We start from the raw sequence: 19,418 nt of genomic DNA, 5'->3' as shown, positions 1-19,418 counted from the left end.
TTCTACAGATAGGAAGCAGATATGACTGCATGCCAGGCTGCAGCGTTAGGCTCACCAAGTTTATTATAGGGTCAGTCTTCCACGAAACCAAAGCTGTATTTCATCATTAACAGATACATCTCAGACTTGGCCTATGCTGTCTGACTCCTTCTTTTGGACCTAAGAAAGCTTAAATTAAGTTCTCTCACATACAGACTATGGAAAAACATTTCTCAGATTCAGAAATATAATGGATGATAATCTTTCTCTGAGCCTAGCTGCACAATATTCTTGACAGTCATTTTCAATAAAGTATTCCCTTCTCACCTCTTTTTATACTCAATTTAGTGAAGAATGGCAACTAATAGACTGAAATTTCTTTTAGGAAAGACAGAACATCATATTACTCTTTGGAACTATCTTTGAGACAACTTAGAAAAACAATTCAATTTCTATCTGCCTCTCATAATTGTCTTAAACACTGTTAAGATCACCAAAGGTTTTTGCCTACTATGGCAAAGTGTATAAAATCTGCCAAAATCTGCCACTGAAGCCCAAATATCTACCCACAGGGAATATGCTTGGTGTTCCCACATATACCTGAATATGTATGAACCCATTGAGCTCTGTGTTTTGTGGACACCCCCACTACTGAGTAGACCAGAAGAAGTGGATGAACAGGGCAGCACTGGATCCACAGTGATGGTGATTATGTTTCTGCTTAATCTGTCTTTCCTTCACCTCACCCCACCCTCCTCTCTTTCCTATTTCTTGCTTTCTTCACCTATCATTTGCTGTTAAAAAAATTGTGTACCATTGCCTTTGGCATATAGTCTTTTTTGCTTCTTAATTTGGGCAGAGGCATCCTTAAGCACTAGATCATAACACTCTCCTAGGTGAAAGGCAATATAGCACATCATTAATACTCATTAACATAAGTTTAGACATTGACAAAACATTCCTAATTTACAAACACACAGGTAATCTGGTTTTTGGCTGTGAAAGTAGAGTGTGTGTTTGCTTTCTTGTTGCCATGGGGCTTTTTGTTTCCTGACAGACAGTAGTTTATCTTTACTTGTCTTTCATTTATGAAAATGTAAGAGTCAAAAGTAGCACACCGGGTTTGTTATCCCTGTTAACTGTGAAATTGTAACAATGAGATAAATTGCAGACTCCATTAAATATGGAGTGCAATAATACTGAAGTGGACAATTTGAAGTATGAGAATGCACTTTACCATCCTTTGCCATTTTTTGTATAGATGTAATTGATTCAGTATTCACTTCTTCAATCTATTTGGAACAATTCTTGCAAGTTGAGCAACTTCTATGTCCTCTCACAAATGTGTGCAGTTCCCTGTGCGCTCCCCAAAGTCCCTTCTGTGCTGCAGAAGGAAAGAAAAGTGAAAAAAAAATTATGATTGTAGCATTAATAATAGTTGCTGTGATTCTGTGACTCCTCATGATTAAACAACTGTTACACTTCCCACGTCTTGCAGAAGAGCAATACAACTGACACTGCTCTGCAAAAGGAATAATGCTATTGTATAGATGCTTTTGCCTTTTTCCCCCCCATTTCATAAAGATGTTACAGCTTTCTTAGTTGAAGTTCCGTTTAGGAATAAATAAATAGAATTTAAAAATTAGCAATTTTTAAATTGATTTTAAGACTGTTGTCCTTGACTGCCATTAAAAATGTGACTTTAAATTGCTCAACTTTACTTTTCATAGAAGTTTTTTTTCTTTTTCAGATTTTTTGTATTTGTTTTGGTTTGGTTTTTGTTGTTGTTGTTGCTGTTGGGTTTTTTTTTGTTTGTTTGTCTTTTGAGTTTTTGTTGTTGTTGTCTGTTTTTTGTTTGTTTGTTTTTGTTTTGGTGTTTTTGTTATTGTTGTTGTTTTGGTTTTGGGGTGGGAGATGTTGTTTTTAGCCTGGGGGAAACAATATAAATGTAAGGAAACAGCATTAAAAAAGTATCTAAATTAATTGCTGGAATTATATGCAAATGTGTAGGAAAAAATGTGAGAGGGGTTTTTTTTGAGAAATGTGACAGCTAGATTAAGCAAAAGAGTAAGTTTACTTTTTAAAAGTAATTCACTTTGTATGCTATTATCCCTGTAAATGGATGGATTATATTAGAAAAGTTAAATATACTAAAGCTAAAGCTTTTTAAATTTATAGGAGGACAAACCAGATAAAATTAATTATCAGATGCAAGCAATAGCAGTAGGAAGTGTGATAGCACAAAACAGTGAGTAGTCATTGTACTACTTCCCACTCATTTTTGCTGACTCTTACAAGAAAACACTCTTGGTTTTATTTCATTTTGGCTTTGTTTTCTCCTGTGTTACTAGTAGAAATAATTGTAACATACTATGAAATACTAGTGAAATCTATTAATTTTACCAATTAAAAAATATAACTTTGGCTTGAAAGCTTCTTTCTAGGTTTTAAAGAGGAAGGCTGAGAAAATTTTTACTATCTAGCGATGGATTTTGCTATCTATTTTCTGCATGTCTTTTATTTGATGTGCCATGTAGTTGCCATTATTAAATGTTATGTTCCTTATTAGCTGACTGCTAATAACCTGGCAAACATGCAGCAGGATGTTTTCACATTAATTATTAATGTGAATAATTATTATATAATTATATATCCTTACTATCTTTTACAGATAACTTAAAGTGCTGAACTCTGAGAAATGGAAAGGTTTCAAAATGTATTTAGAAGTAATTTTCTGAGGCATTTTCTTTCAAAAACATTTAGACACCTGTCTGTTTCTTGAGTTAGCTTCTTGACAGTAATGCACTTAGAATTGAAGATCAATAGTTGATTCATGAAGTTGTGATTTAAGCAAATCATTGCAGTTGGTACACTTCCAACTTGTGCTATTTTTTTCTCCCAATGACTTCTTTGACTAATATGTTACTGTTAAGGTATGGCAATTCTGGTTTTTTGCTTTTAAGTAGCCCTTCAATTGGAATGTCCTAGACTTTCCAGTAGATTTCCTTTTTTTTTTTTTTTTTTTAATAAACCATTGTTAGTTCTGCTGTTTGCAGCATTTCAAAGTCCTTTGTTTAATAGCTGTTGGATTCTTCATTTGAAAGCTATGCTAATAGAGAAACTGCAAAATGTCTTTCCTAATTTGTTGTTTGGTACTATGCCACACTCTGTCACAGCAAATATTTTATTACAAATCAAATATCAAAGTGGGAAGTGAGAGACTGGAAGTTTGGTACCAACTCCACTGAAGCTGATTGTGTTTCCTTTAAAAGTACTTGCTGTACCTGTATGTAAAGCCTTGACATTTTTAATTGGTTTTGACAGCAAGTAGTAATCTTCCGAGTTGTTCCAGGGATATGATGTTCAGAAATTTGATAAAGGCTCTCAAATGTTTTTATCAGATATCTATGGTGAGAGATTTTTGCTGTTGAATGGCTTCTGTTATTGCTGAGTTGAAGGTGATCTAGGTCAAGAGTCCAGTTTGCACTTCACCTCAGTCACTTCCATTACTCAGCCTTAAAACATTTTCCTGGCACTACACTTACTAGAATTGAGTGATTTTCCTGTTCTTCTTCTTGTCAAAATCTTTTGCTTCTCTAATCTTGATCTTGATATTCCCCTTCAGCTTCTCCAGATTTTAACTTCCTATTTTTTATTCTGTGTGACTGGAAACACTGCACTGGTTTGTTCTGGGTATTTAAATTCTTTTACAAAAAGATCACAGGGGCTTTGAGTTCTGTGATTTTGGTTTGTTGTTGTTGTTGTTGTTAGGATTTTTGTTTTGTGCTTTTGAAGTTGTTTTGGTTGGTTAATTTGTTTGTTTGGGGCTTTTTTACATTGATCATTTGCTATTACTTGAAAAATTGGTTGCTTTTTTGCTTAAGGTCTTTCCACACTTCACTGTTTGTCGAATAGCACAAGCTTGTCCATTAAACCTTACTAGTCAAGATTTTACAACTACACAGTTTTAATGATCCTTAATGGTTGGGAAAAGTATATTAATTGTTCTTGGTCAATATTTACAAAAATATGCTTATAAATAGTTAAAACTGCAAATTTTACTGCAGAGAAGAAAAAAATATATGCATTATTGTTTTGAGATAATAGGATAAAATAAAAATCTCTAATTTCTTAGAAGTTTTTGAGTGTGGCCAAAATGCATAATGAGAAACTTTTAAATCCGGAGCCAGATTTACTACAATTGATTCTGACTCAAAACAGACAGAAATTTCAAGATAAAAAATATAATTTATTAATCAGTTGTCATATTGGAGATTTTTATCTTTGCCTTCTCTTCCAGTTGCAGCTGTCCTACAAATACATACAGCCAGTTTGCATTGCTTTACATACAAACTGCACAAGAATATGGAACTAAATCTAAACAGCTCTCAGAAAAATAAATAAATACTACTTCATGATGCATGACTCAAATATTCATCATCTATGGCTCTTTTAAAATCACTCTTACAGAGACTTTGGTGCAGTAAGAACTCATTGGGTTTGACTTTTGCATTTTGAAATACTTTACAGTTTACAGTTTACAGTTTACAGTTTACAGTTAATGGATGGTAGACAAAGATGAAAGGTGTGCAGAGCATATAGTTTCTCAGTATTACCAAGAGAATTACATAGTGTTATCATACAGTGATCACAAATAGGGGATTAATGGTTAACCATGAAGTGTATGAGCCAAGAAGCCTTCTGCTGGTGCTTACTTCACAGGCTATTTTCTACTGGTGTAACATGTGAGAAGAAATATTAGGGATTTCTGTCTAAGGATCTAATTTAAAAAAAAAAAACAACAAACCAAAACCAAAAAGGACCAGCAAGAGATGCCTTTGCCTCTGAGAAGAAATTGTTAATAGTTTTGCTGTATTCTCTCAGCTGAATTTAAGAACACATAATCACTTCACTGTAGTTTGAATGTGGTAATGAGCCCATTTTATCCACACTCCATCTCGCTTTTTAAGACTACTAAGTAATAAATTTCTCACTTCATTCACTTTTAGGTCACCTTATGCTGTCACATCTGTGGCAGATTTGCTTTAGAAAAGTAAAGAATGTGACATTGATGACGAGTTTTTATGCATCTGCTTGCAAATAGTTTGTAGTTTCTTTACAGTCCATCTTGGTACCCAGAACATTATAGAGAAAATCCTTGGAGCAAAATATAACTGCTACCAGCTGTCTTAAAAAACAAAATTTATTTTAATATTTTTATAGTAGAGTGTTCTTTTGAGTTCTTTAGAGTCAGAAGTGAATCTGTGCACACTTCCCAGGACAGTCACCTTCTAAGGCTGAATGCCTGATGCTGATTCTGCCAATACTGATTTCTGCAAACTAGTTCCAGGAATTTCAGAGAAACTACTGCAGGATTATAACTGCCATCATAACACAAGTACATATCTGATCAGTACCAGCTTCCTATGGAAAGGAAATAAATCTTGTAAGCTCGTTTTAAGGTATCTCCTGAAGTTTGACTGTACTTTCCCTTGTACAGAAAACTGATTTTTCAGTTTCACAGGCGTCATACTAACTTCCCAAATAAACCTTTCAAACGTAAGTAAAGTACAGCACATTTCTGCTAAACACAAGCATTCTATGTATTCCTACTGTAAGCATAAAATTAATTCCATGGAAATAGAGTGACACCACTTCAAAGTCAGAGTAACTTAGCTCAAAAACTGGAACTATCAAACAAAAAGAAAAAAAGTGGAACAAAATTACCATTGTCAAGCAGTACGACTGAGGACTGAGATGGTCAACAGATTTAGAAATATCACATACCAACTGAATGAGGCACAGCAACAGTTACAGGAGTGATTGTACAGTGTCTTAGAATTTTGTGACTCAGCAATGTTATTTGGGTTGGTATAAGATTGGATTTTTTAAACAATTTTTATATCTTCACTTGTCTTATGCAACTGCCACATGTGTTACCAGGGCTGTTATCCTCTGTTTTGTTGGTCTTGTTTGTGCACATAATTTTTCCTGGTTTTATGCAAATTTTATAAGTCTCTTTAATAGTAGAAGAAACTCACACTTGCAGTTGCTCTGCTGCTTGAAACATGCCTCTTGCTAATTTCATTTTTTGCTTTTTGGTGTTGAAATAACTTGCTGGCCAGTACCAGCTTTTGTTTTTCACTGTGTGCGCTTGTAAGTTGTTTTATACAACAGAGAATCTCTTGAGTTCAAAAAGGCATGAGGAGACCTTTCCTGACATTCTCAAGAATATTCTAGGCACCTGTGACTCCAAGGGAACAGGCAAGTGTGGGGCCTAGATCTCTCAGCAAATGCAGAACCCAGGCAGAACTTGCTGTTATTTTTATCAGCACTCTTCTCTCGCTGCAGAGGAAGGTAAAAGGGACAAAGCCTCAAGGTTGTTTTACTCAATTCTTGCATTTTATATAGCAGCTGTTATTGTCTCAACATGTTATTCTGTAACAGAACTTGGCTTGGCTGAAGAGAAGTTAAGCTCACCGACATCTCTGATTTTTCTTCAGTTGCTAACCTTGTAGTACCATGAGTAACACTGAAGGTGCCTTTGTTAGTTGAGAAAATCTGGCAATGCATATTTCCAATGTATTATTACTTAGAAAATACACACTCACAAAGGAGAGTTTGGGGGGTGGGGGGGTGGGGTGTTATCTTTGCTCTGAATTTAGTCTGGGGCGTAACTTGATTCTGCTTTTCAATTTTTTTTTCAAAACATGACACTCATTTATTTTAGGGGACTATCACAATTATGTTATTCAAAGAATTCATGAAGAATGTGACCCCTTGAAGAAGTGTAGTCAGGCAACCTTTTTCTCTCTGTTGTTTCTGGAGTGCCTTTGCACCCCATTAGATTTTGTTACTGTGAAAAGACATGTTTGAAATTTCCATATATGCATTTCTCAGGATTAGCTGAAGGCTGTAAGGAAATTCAGAGAAGTGAAGAACCTCTCAATTCTTGCATGTAAAATACAACTCTGCTGCCATAAGCCTTTACAAACTTATGCAGGTTAAATGATGTACAAACAGGTGACACTCTTATTAGCTGCCATTTTTCATCAAGTACTCCTTCTCCTCTGCTGAGAAGAGAGAGGGTATTTCTGGAGTGCATGAAATGTTGTTGTACTGAAAGCATGTTATCCTAGACATCTCGGTGAATTATTAACATGCCATCATGTCAGGTGCTCTTTTCTTTGTCCCCTTTTTCTCTCACTCACTTCTGATAATTAGTTGAAACTAAGCATTCAAGAATGCTGCCTTTGTTAAATGCCTATGGGATGAGGTAAGGCTACAGGATTAATTCCAACATTTTACAGACCTACACATAGTTTAGTAAGTAGCAGCTTTGAGAGGCAAAAGAAGTAGATTACTCACTTTTTCTCTCCACCAAACCCCAAGTATATGAAATTTAGATGAGCTTTCAGTGTGGTACTTGCTAGGCTTGATTTGGTATTCATGTTCATTACAGACTTTTGCACTGTAGACTGTAGGAGAATCACTCCTTTTTCAGCTCAAATGGGGCCTGGATTAAAGTTAACATTTCTATGTCATTCTTTCATAGACTTTACTATTATCACCCCTTCAACAAAAAACTGGATGAGAAGACCACAGCAGTTCTTCCTGACTTAGGGGTGATATTTTCTGTACTTCCCACATAGGCACACTCGTCTTACAAATGAGTCTCAGGGTATTCAGTAAGTGCCACAGAAATTCCAAGGAAGATTGTATTCCTTGTGCCAGTTCTCACTCGAAAAACGTGAGACAAAAGAATCGAGGAATAAAAGAACAGGAATCTGTGAATGTAAAATTGTCCTCTCTGGTATAGTTTATGCAATTGGTTGTGTAGGGGAAAAATGGACATATAACTCTGCCATGCCAAAATGACAATACTTGTGAACGTGGCAACTTGTTAGTAAGAGGTACATACAGTAAAGTGCCATTGAGAATCTGCTCAAGGGTTTACATGGAATTGAAATGACTCTCAAGTGCAGAGGGCATAAAATCAAGGTAAGACAAATTTAGAAGGCAAACACCACCATTGCAATGTTTTCCATGTTGTAAGAAAACTATGCCTTCCTGTAAGTAGTGATTTCTGTTTCTGATTATGTTTGCAATGGCTTTACCTAAACTGAAAATATGTAATTTACAGTCTTATAAATGCTACTGGCAATTAAAGCCCCAAATTTAGGTTAATGATGCCTTCTCCTCTTGGTTTAGGAAAAAGCCTTGAGAGCTTTGAAAGGAAAAAGCTTTTATCAACTCTTCTATGTCATTTCTCTGTCTCTGTACATATAGAGAGATATATTGTATGGTGTTGTACTATGACTGTTTTTATTTTTTTCTTCATATATCACATTTCTCTCAGTGATGTGTTTCCTGAACTCATCTCTGACTTATTTTTGCTTTTGAATCCAAACTTCAAACTTTAAACTTATCAAGCAAGACATATACCATCAATTTTTCCTACTTATCTTTTTCTGCAAATAGAAAAGGGTGAATTTTCCCTCACTCACATTTTTACAGCCCCAAAATGACTTAATTGTCTAGTGTACTTTGCTAGGAAGACTTTCTGAACCACAAAAGAGAAAAGTTATCATAGAAGAGATAACAACAGAAAAGACAATTTCCCCTTCTCCTTTCTCAGTACTGATTAAAGCATTAAAAAGTTTGCTAAAGCCACTAAACAGAATGATACAGCCGTGATACCAGGACAGTATTGATGCAATATGTTGCATTAATTGGCAAACCACCCAATATTAGGTTTCTGCTTCAGTTTTTCTTTAGTACAGGCAGCCAGAATTACATCCAATGCCTTTGGTAACCATAATCCTCCTAAGTCCATTGTAAAATGCAGCTGGCTAGCTTTCTGAGGATCCTTCATGTGATGGGATTCTCAGGCGGCAGGAGACACCAAAACCACTGACCTTTGCAGAGAGTGTGCAGGCTGTGCTCAGCTGTGGGCCACATTGGTCTTCAATTACTTCAATGAACCTTTTGTCTTCAGAGTCCTCCAGTTTGTATCACCAGGCCCAGCACTGGTGATCCCTTGGCCTAAAGGAGAACCAAGGTCACCTTTAGTTATCATTTCCCTTAAGGTCTTTGTTTATTTGCTAACGGCCTTCATTGTGTGTGATAACTTGTGTAAGTCCATAATTCATACAGTGAAAGTAACAACTTCATTAGTAAGGCATGAAAAACTGATCAGACAAGCATTCTGGCTTCTTATTCATTGTCTCTGTATGGTAAATGTCCTGTGAGAGGTCACATAGTGATGTGAAATTAAAATAGGCAATGGAATGGGCATGGTCAATTCTTTTAGTCCTTTGAGCCCTTAAGCGTAGTCTCCTTGACTGTCATGTTAGGGTTAACTACAGCTTAATTACAACTATGTGCTATGTCAAGCGGTGAGTTAACAAGTGAAATCACAGTGCCAGACAAAAAGTCTAGTTCTTAGGATTGTAAATATGGCAGTCCCAGTTTCAGAAGCCTCTTTGGGTTTTATTTTTTCAACATTCCTGGAATAGCTGGAGCTACATAATTTATATGCAGCCAAGCTTGAAGTTTGCCCACTGATACAGTTTTGATCAAAAGGAAGAAAAGTATAATATTGAGGAATGGTTATATCTTTTTCTGTCTGCCTAGGTGTGTTTGTAATGCTTTAGAGACTGTGTACCTAGCTGCAACCATGCATAAGGTTTGCATTTTTTGGTTATAACAAAGGCATGTTGGAGCGTTTAACTAGACACATAGAAAGGTGTTCTTTGTTACAGTTCACTGAACTAACCCATCTAATTTGTGAATCATTAATGATACTGACTGCTGGGTAAATTTACTTTGGTTGTAAATCTGTAAATGGCATGGGAAGATGTGGTAGAATGATTTTTCATACTTAGCTTTTAAATGAGAACATTATAGTTTCAAAGAAGGTGAAGGAAAAATATAAATTAACATTTTGGAAGAAGACCTTACAAGCGCTAACATTTTTCATTCTATAAGATTAATTTTACCCTTCTGTTTCTTGTAGTACTTGCTGTGAGTATACACAGTCATGCACAAGTTGTCCATTTTAGGACTACCCATTATGGGAGAAAAATTTTAAAACTGCTTTTCAAGGCATCCTATCTATGGTGGATAACAGACACAGTCTAAACATCAGGGAATTCAAAACATGTATGATGTTACTTGGTAGTTACAAGGTAGGAAACTGCAGTTTGAATGACAAGCATTTTCTTGAGGATCACGGCAAGAATTTTCCTGAGGAGCATGGCCTGGGAAAATGGTCAGTTTTGTTTTCATATAGAAATCCTCACTCTTATCTACAAATATAAGGTATCGTGTAATTAGGAGCGGCAAATATGAGTAGATACATATTCGGAATGGAAGAATTGTATTTATTTTTCACCCCTCTTATTAAAGGAGATTTCTGTACATAAAACTTTATTGAAGTATTTTGCATTAGGGCAGAGCTGATATAAATTCACAAATACAGTGGGCTTTGGCACATAGGAGAACTCATAGCTGTAAGTATAAACAAGCAATGAATTAACATCATCTTTCCCACCTCCCCAATTTTTATCTTGTAAGAATTCTGATGTTTCAAAAAGTGATTCTGTTCTGAAACAGGAAAACTCCAAACACAACACTTTATCAAAGAAAAAGTTTAGACAACATTCATTCAGAAATTATGTTCTTTGGAGGAATATACCTGTCACATAATGACATATTAATGACTATTTTTCAATAGGATAGTTTACAGGTCATCACCGGTCCAGCTCAAGCATACAGGAAAAAGCATGACTTTGAGATATTTTGAGCCATGCTACTTTCCACTGCATATGGCACTTGTATACTTCTTGTATACTTCTCATTTTAAGAGTTCTCCATTAAAAAGAAAAAACTGAATTTTGGAACACTTGAATTCAGCAACTCTCAGTTCTTCACAGTAGCTCACAGAATTCACTAACAATATTTGCTAAAGCATGGAACATGCTTCCTGCATTAAACTAAGATGTAGGGTAAAGAAGATTGCACTGGGCAAAGCTTATTTTTAGCAAAACTCTACAGGATCACATACATAAGTGTCAGTGATGGTGGGCTTAGTAGTTTTTTATCTGCTTGACCCAGAGCCAATCATGTCAATAATTTCATAGTAAGATCAATTAGGACCATTATTTTCAAAGGTCTCTTTGCAATCCTGTAACAGGATTTTTCTATACTTAATTATTTTATTAGTTTGCATTTTGTCCTTTGATTTCTAGTCCAATATGTGGGTGTGGTACAAGGAATTTCTTTTCTCCTAAACCTGTTGGTTTCTCAGGGTGTGTTTTGGACATAAACATGCATCAACTTCTGTCTCTGTCTTCTGTCTTTGTCTAATGCAGGCTTTTTAAAAAAATGCTCTCTTCCTTACATTAAGTGCCCTAAAAAGTTTAATTGCTTGAGTATGTCAGAAACAATATCCAGGAAAAAAAACCCCAAAATATCTTGATATGTTGTACTGTCAAATCACATGACCAAAGAAACCCATAAAAAATAAAAATTATCACAGCAAAAAATGTCATTAAATTTTCTTCTTTTATTTTTGTCTCCACCCAGGGTGTAAACACACACTGAAGCATTCATTTATCCCTACAAATCTGCAGCTTCATCATAACTAGAATTAAATCCAGACTTAAAACTCTGAGCCGAGTCGGTTTTTTGAGAAATCTCCAAGAGTTTATTTCCTATTTCTGTTTCTAATTATATGAATCAATACAAATAATAGTAGTTTTATGGCGAAGAACAATGGCTGGAGCAGTTCTCTTTATAGGCATATCATAATCTTATGTTCTACAGATAATGTAATGGAGTTACAATTTTCCAGTTTTATTTTGTACCATGCACATACACCTTTCACTTTTACCTTTTACATAAAACAGAATGTTATAAAACAGGACAAAAATAACTTATGATTGTATGAAACATAACTGTAAAACATCACAAAATCACACATACTAGCAGAGCAAAAGGTGTAACTAATTCTTTTGAATTTTTACTTTTTTCATGACATGCAACAGACATTTCTTTAGAGGAAGATATATCAGCCAGATATACAGTATGGCAAATTAAGATCATATATATATATGTAAGCATGTATAAATATGTGGATTACTCTGTAAGGTTTAGGAAAAACATAATCCCACTTTCTCTCCTCACCAAAGTGCTTTGTGTAAAAAATGTTACACAAGATGCTGCTTTCTGTACAGATGCTGCTTTCTGTACAGCAAAAAGAATTTCTCTTTCTTAAATAAAAACTCACTCAGCTGATTTTAATTTGTGGTATTTTTTTTTGCTTTACCTTCTTCAGGGAAATATATATACACACATAAAAAGCCCCAAACCAAGAACAAAATTCCATACAAACAAGAAAAAAAGTGCCATTTAAAAAAAAAATCTGCTATAAAATTACACAGGGAAAACAGGGTCTAAACCGTTAAAATGTAATTTTTATACTCATTCACACTTTTTCAAGAAAAGCTGAAAACAATATACAGATGGCCTTAGCACTGAATTCTTCAGCATTGTAGTGGTAATCCACAATGCCTGTTAGTGTGTATACACACACAGAAAGGGAGACTCAAATCCACACGTGCACTCATGCATTTCCACTTACACACATGCACTTTGTATTTTAAACTCCAGTGTAGAACCATTTCTAATGCAGATATAAAAAGACCACTGAGTTGGGAAACAGTTGAATTGTATAAAAGAAAATTGTAAGTAATTTCTTTTGAATATTGTTTAATGTCCATAGTCTAAAATAACTTTATTTCTTAGAAATTAATCCCTTTAGCAAGTTAACAATACAGCAAGTAGAGTAACTACACAAAACTCACCGAGGCACAAGTATTTGCAAATAACTCAGTTATGCAGATAACCCACAAAATTGTATTTCCTCAAGCACCATTTTTGATTGTGACAAACAGGATTCCCTATTAAAATATCCAATATACATGAGATATGATGGGGCTTTTTATGCAACTGCCCTCAGTGATTAAATTGATGCCTTGAAGTCAGTCCAGCTCCAAAAAGAATATAAATAACAGTGAAGAATCCTCTTTGTCTCTTAATGAGAAGTAAACAAAGGCATACTTTTTTACAGACTGGTAGCCCACATTCATGTGTTTTGGCTGTTCTCTAGGGCCTTCTTTTTTAGGATTAAGGCTCATGAAAAGCTTTAAATATATATATTATATGTATGTGAAAGAATGACTCGATGACCTGCAACCATTTCCTTTTTTAAAATGTAACTGATGAACCCCAAAGTTAAAAATGCCCTTCTTGAATTCTCTACTCTTTCCCTTTGGTCAGCGTGTTTCAAAATGTATAATCCCCCAACTCTATAGAACAACTTGAACATTCATATACGAGAAAAAATTATTTCAAAAGGTTTAAAAGTCAAGGCAGTACAGATCTGAGGACAGGAACAGTATTTCAGTTTTGTAAACTGCAGTGGACAAATTCTGGACAATCATGTGGTTAAAAGAATTTTGAAGGATTTATATATACAAATAAAGTATATAGGTACGTATATAGGTACGTGTCTGTACATGTATACGTCCACACATAGTCTGATCCTGCCCTTGCTGACTTTCGTGGAACAAAACACAATTCCACACAATTGAAATTGAAGTGTTCAGTGTGACTATTCCTACTGAACCAAGTTACATTTGTGTAGTTACCACAGAATGGGCTTTAAGATAGTACAAAATTAAAGCTTTACAAAAAAGCAAAACTTGCTGTCAATGCAAAAGGACTGTCTTTTTGATTGCCCATGTATAGCTGTGAAGGATGCCTGGTCATTTAACCCAATGCAAATCACATATGTAACATCCTCTTTGTGTAAGACCTCTTTGTGCAAGTTGGAGCAGAGGGACACATTCTCCTGTGATGTGAGAAGCAGAATGTATGGGGGAATTGTATTGGCACAGAATTAGCTGTGTTTTAGTCACTTCTTGTTGTACTTCATTTATGTGTATATGATTTATTGATATATTCTATGTATTGGATGAAAATCTCTCCATTAAGTATTTAAGCACATGACTGCACATAAGAATATACTTCATGAATACAAACCTCAAAAGATTGCCAGTGTTCACAAACATCTGGACATAAATGCATCCGCATAATTTCAGATTAAATTTGAGCCAATTTGGACTTAATAATTCTCAAAAGCTTGCCAGAAAAACAAAAGAGTTTGTATAAACCTTTATTTTTAAGCTTATCTTTTTAGAAGAGTGATTTAGAAGCACAGTTATGGTTCAGCCTGCAAAAAAATGAACTTTTCTGTCTTTATCAGGTCATGAGAATATTAAGATGTACACTATACAGTAAGAAGTCCACAAAATGGATTAACAGGAATTAAAACTAAAAACTCAGTCTTACTAATGTAAGAGTTGTTCTCAAAGTATACAGGATCACAGTGATGACCTCTCTACTGCAAAATAGTTTTAACTCATAACCTTGTGTGTTCCATGAAGGACAACCTAATTTGCTTGCATCCTGGACTAAATTTGAGGACCTTGAGCCTGACATTGATCAGAAAAACCAAAACCACCAAGTTTTATCTCTCTAAGTAACCAGAGGAAACATAGTACACTTAGGAGTAGTTCTTCTTTCTGAAAATGTGTTATGGAAAAAGATTAGGACAATCAAAATTTAATTGAATCAGTATAGATATCTTTTGAAAAAAATATGTGGAATTTAAGGAAGAATCTTTCCTACAAAATATCTTAAACCTTCCTGCAGAAGACTACAGAACATATGGCAACAATGCTCTACAATCTAATTAAAAAGCATCAAAGTTAAAATGCGTTTATGCTTATCTGGCAGATGTGCTAAATACAGACAAAATCCACATAACTTCTTGTATATTTAAACCTTCTTATTAATGCTTAAAGGGTCAGAATGAATGCTGGGAAAACAGTAATAGCCATACTGTATGGCATAAAATAAAGAGGGAAGGAAAGGACACCTAACCTGAGGACTGTAAAAAATCCTCTACCAACAATGTTTAATCTAAAAAGAAGCCACGCCAATGCCTCCAGCAGGTAGTGCCAACATATATGTAAAATTTCTCTCCCTTCTGGATACTGGTGTGTGTTAAACTTTGGAAGTATTACATGCAGACAGGTTGTGCAAAAACTGTATGCCTTTGAACTGCTTGCAATATGCTCTAGTTTTGCTTCTTTTCCTTTTTTGAAAAAGGAATTTTCTAAAGCTGTGTTCTTCTGTAAGTGCACCCATTCAGCTTGAAAGAATTATACCAAACAACCAGTTTTCTTATTTGGTCTCTGAATTCCCTTTGAGAAATTAAAATAAGAAATAATTTTTAAAGTACAGTTGCTGTACCACAGATGAGAAGAACAGAAACAATTGCTAAGGTTGTGGTAAAGCTTGCTTTATCCAAACACTCTCCTTCTCAGCTGGCTGCTTGCAGTTCCTCTCCATTATGTATGTATATTTAGTCATATCCCCATACATACATGGCAGTTTCATGGAGAGAAGAAATTTGTAGGGAAATGAAAGAAGGGCAAGATGAAACAGAATCAAGTTCTTGTAACTAGATATACATTACTTTAGCCTTCAGTGTATACAGAAGAAAGCTGGCTGGAACAATGATCCACTGCATTTACTTGTAGGAAACTGCTGTCATCTGGCATGCTGCAAGCTGAATCACCAAAGATACCTACAGACCCTGCTGGAAAGTCATACACTGGGAGAAGAAACAAAACAAAAAACCCACAGTTAATAAGTAGGATAACTACATAATTAAATATGTCCTAATACTAATGCATAAAACTGGAAATGGTTTTAAATCAAATACAAGCCAATAGATGTACAAAATTAATTACATAACTTACTGCTTATCAAGGGAGGAATTTTCTGTTTTGTCAGAATCAACTCTGAAGCAGAGCAGATTTCATTGCAACTAACACCTCCCCATTTAATGGGTGTTAAGACTGTGATCATTAAAAAAATAAACTTCATGCTTGTTTAACAAATTTCATCATATTGAACACAGGATAACAGACAACAAAATATAAAACCAAAGGAGACCCTGGCACAGAAATTATTACCTTTTATGAGTGGCAATAGTAAGCCCAAGAGTAACTGTTTGCAGACAGACTCCCATCTTTTGGATAACATGTTTACATCCTGTGAGATGCCTCTTTTTAACTACAGTTCAATGGTTTTGCAATACAGTTCGAAGGACCAAGACATAAAAGGCACTTCAAAGCACAATAAATGTTAAATGGATTCATCCTGTGTGGAAGGGCAGTAGAAGACCTGGGCATAAGTTAAGTGCTAAGATTAGGTTCACTGTCTTGTACTGATCCCTTGCATGCAGATCTTTCATCCTTCCAGTGCAGCATGCAAGGCCCCTTAAGCACTTTTTATCTAGGCACAGACTAACTTAAGTGAACACAGATGAGTGTGCATCCAGGCAGTTTTTGTCATGGAAATGTGAATAAATGAAATTCATGACTGATAAAAAGCAAACACGCACCAAACAAAATCAGTAGTTTGAATCATCTCAGGTCCCAGCCACAATACGTGCAGTGGAGTGGAGTGGCTGCACAAATATTACAGAGGGCTCCATGGACTATATTTCTGTATTTCAAATACAGAAGCCAGAGACTGCCCAAGCTCCCCAGGCTAGACCCTTGAGGAGCCTCTGGCAGTGCACACAGGCTGGTTGCTACTGCCACTTGCAGCGACAGCCAGCCTCAACACAACCACTAATGGAGGCCTGGAAACAACCTCCTCTTTGTAGAGTCAAATCCATCAAGACACATCCCACCCGAATACACAGCTGGGGCACATCTGCCAATGGGCACAAACTGTACACAATCACACAGGGAGTCACCAGCTGTTATTTACCTTTGATACCAGAATGATCTGAGAAACTTTGATGGAAAATGCCAAGCCCTGCCTGGCCCGCAGATGTGAGAGCTGAGCAGTCAACAGGAGGAACCATATCACAAGAAACACTGTCTTGTATGCTCTTCTGAGTATCAGCATAATGTGGAGGGCAGAAAGTCTGAAGCTGCCCATAAAAACCTACAATGAGAAGAAGGCCATCAGTAAAAGACCTGGACAGAGATACAAAGGATAGTTTGTGGAACCATGGCCATGAGAATGATGAAAATCTCAACTGCCCTACCATCTGGTTTTCAATAATTTTAAACAAATAAAGCAGCATTGATATGATGCTCCCTAAAACTTCCTCAAGTTGCCACTAGTTTCAAACACAATCTACTACGTGGACATTCTGATTCCAGCATGCGAGACCTGTGAGACCTCATGACCTGTGAGAGGCACTGTGGCCAGAAGCTGAAATTTTTCAGAAATTTCTTCCTATACTGTGCAATCCTGTGTCTGAACTGTTACTCTCCAGAGTCACACTGTGCATCTGCCAGAAAATCTAAGAAAATGCTAAATTCAAAATAAAAGATTGCCCAATTAAAGTTTGAATAAAATCCAAGGACCTATCACTGATGCAAAGACAGCAGGCTGATTACTATCAGGGTTATAGACACAGGGACTCTGAGCAAAAAGTTTTTATGATGGAAAGAGAGCACAGAAAATTAATGTAACTTTCCTAGATACAAGTACTTTTCACAATTCAGTATCAATTATCCATCTTTTAAAATAGGGAGTCATAAACAAGAAATAAGCATATGTAGTTCTCTTTCCCTCAGTTATTTAGCACTATTCTAAATGTCTTTGTGTGCATCTGCAGTGCATCAAGCCACAGTGCAGAGCTCTTAGAACTGGAGCCCAACATGACACAGCAAAATCTCCTAACTTGGTGTCTGCATTCACACAGTGCCATGCCCAAGATAATCTACAACACAGCTGAATGTAGGATAACATGAAAGTATATCCAACTCAGGCAGTAGACCATGACCATACTTGAGATATCTGTTAGGGAACTAACTGTACCATCAGTTTTCTGTGTTTCCATGCAGCACTGGAAAAACTAAAAAAAAAAAGGCAAACGAGCTGGCTGATAAAGCTCCAGCAACTGAACATTTCAGCTCCAACTCTGGATAGTACATTTGTCTCTTATTAAATTATTTAAAACATACACATGCACAGGTTACATCAGCTGTGTTTCTTTGAATCAGTACACTACAGCCAAGATTCAAAGTCAAATGATGTCAAAGTACAGAACAAATAGCTACTCTTCTGACATGACAGCATTACTTCCCTAGGAAAGTGAAATATTTTTGAATATGAGAGAACTGTAAGCTGTTAGAATTGCTTCTGAAAACAAGAAGTGCTTGTTTTTTACCACATAAAGAACCTTATCCTGAAAAGATGCTGAATATCTAAAAAGCCCTGGTAGACAGCTCAGCTCAAATTCACACATACAGTTGTCCACCTACATTCGTAATAGCATTTGTAATTTGTACTTATCCTATTGAACTATTTTGGACAGAGATTTCATTATGGATATGTCATGAATGACGGCCACAATTATTATTTCTGTATGGCAGGAAGTTTCTGATGGACATCTATTTCCTCCTCAGTCACATCTCTGCCTGTCACAAGGAAGAGAATATTTTCTCAAGAAAATCATTATAGTTGCCATTCAGAAATAAATACCATGTGTGAGTAGCCTTTGCTGCTATGGCATGTAAAAATTCCAGCTGTCTTTGGCCTGAAATACTTCAAGATAGTGTTTCTTTGTGGCATATTTCTGCATGTCAACTAGGCAAATTACACAAACACCAAGTAATCATGTGGTACCATCTGGCTGTGAAGAACGAAAGGAAAAGAAAGAGTGAGATAAAAGTCACATACTGTACTAATTTGCAAATCACTAATACTGGATTTGAAAATGTGAAAAAATAGAAATGTTTCCGTTTATTAAAATCTTATTATTTGTAATTTAAAGATAGCTGTTACTAGTAGAGCTGTCTGCGTAGAAGCAGCAATATAAATAACTCATATCAGCTAACTTTTTTTTTTAAATAATGACAACTTCTTCTTTTTTTTTAAATGAATACTTTGCATTTTTTTTTAAATTTCTTCCATAACTCAGACAGCTCTGGTCATCAGAGTCACAAACATATGTGAGCAGAGTTACAGACACAATTTTAAAGGACAACCAGATTTCTGATGCAAAAATGTTCGCAGTATCCAAAAGCAAGTCAGCTTTGCCCATGCCCAAAGAAGCTTTACCTTAGTCTATACTACACAGCACAAAAACTTCTCACTGTGAAGAGGGAACTTCTGTTGCTGTTCTTTCCTTTCATACCCAGCACGTCTCTTCTGGCTGGTCTCAGAGCAAGCAATACTTTACTCTTGCAGTTGCCTGTGTACTGCAGCTATCTGTGTCTTCAGCCACCTCTCCTTAGAGTAGTTTTTAATGGTTGAAAAGAATCATCAGTACA

General features: G+C 35.7%; 1 protein-coding gene across 1 annotated transcript in view; it reads right to left on the bottom strand.

Annotated features, from left to right (window-relative positions):
• Nucleotides 1-11,570: 11,570 nt before the first annotated feature.
• GLIS3 (GLIS family zinc finger 3) overlaps nt 11,571-19,418 on the bottom strand; it is a 150,254-nt gene continuing 142,406 nt past the window's right edge. The window contains exons 9-10 of the mRNA XM_079330024.1: nt 16,897-17,076; nt 11,571-15,727 (exon numbers count right to left, since the gene is read on the bottom strand). Coding sequence (XP_079186150.1) covers nt 15,591-15,727; nt 16,897-17,076 — 317 coding nt within the window. The 3' untranslated portion in view covers nt 11,571-15,590. The remainder of the gene's footprint in view (nt 15,728-16,896; nt 17,077-19,418) is intronic.

This window comes from Erithacus rubecula, assembly GCF_903797595.1.
Source record: "Erithacus rubecula genome assembly, chromosome: Z".
NCBI classification, from domain to species: Eukaryota; Metazoa; Chordata; class Aves; order Passeriformes; family Muscicapidae; genus Erithacus; species Erithacus rubecula.
This window is presented reverse-complemented; position numbering and strand designations above follow the sequence as displayed.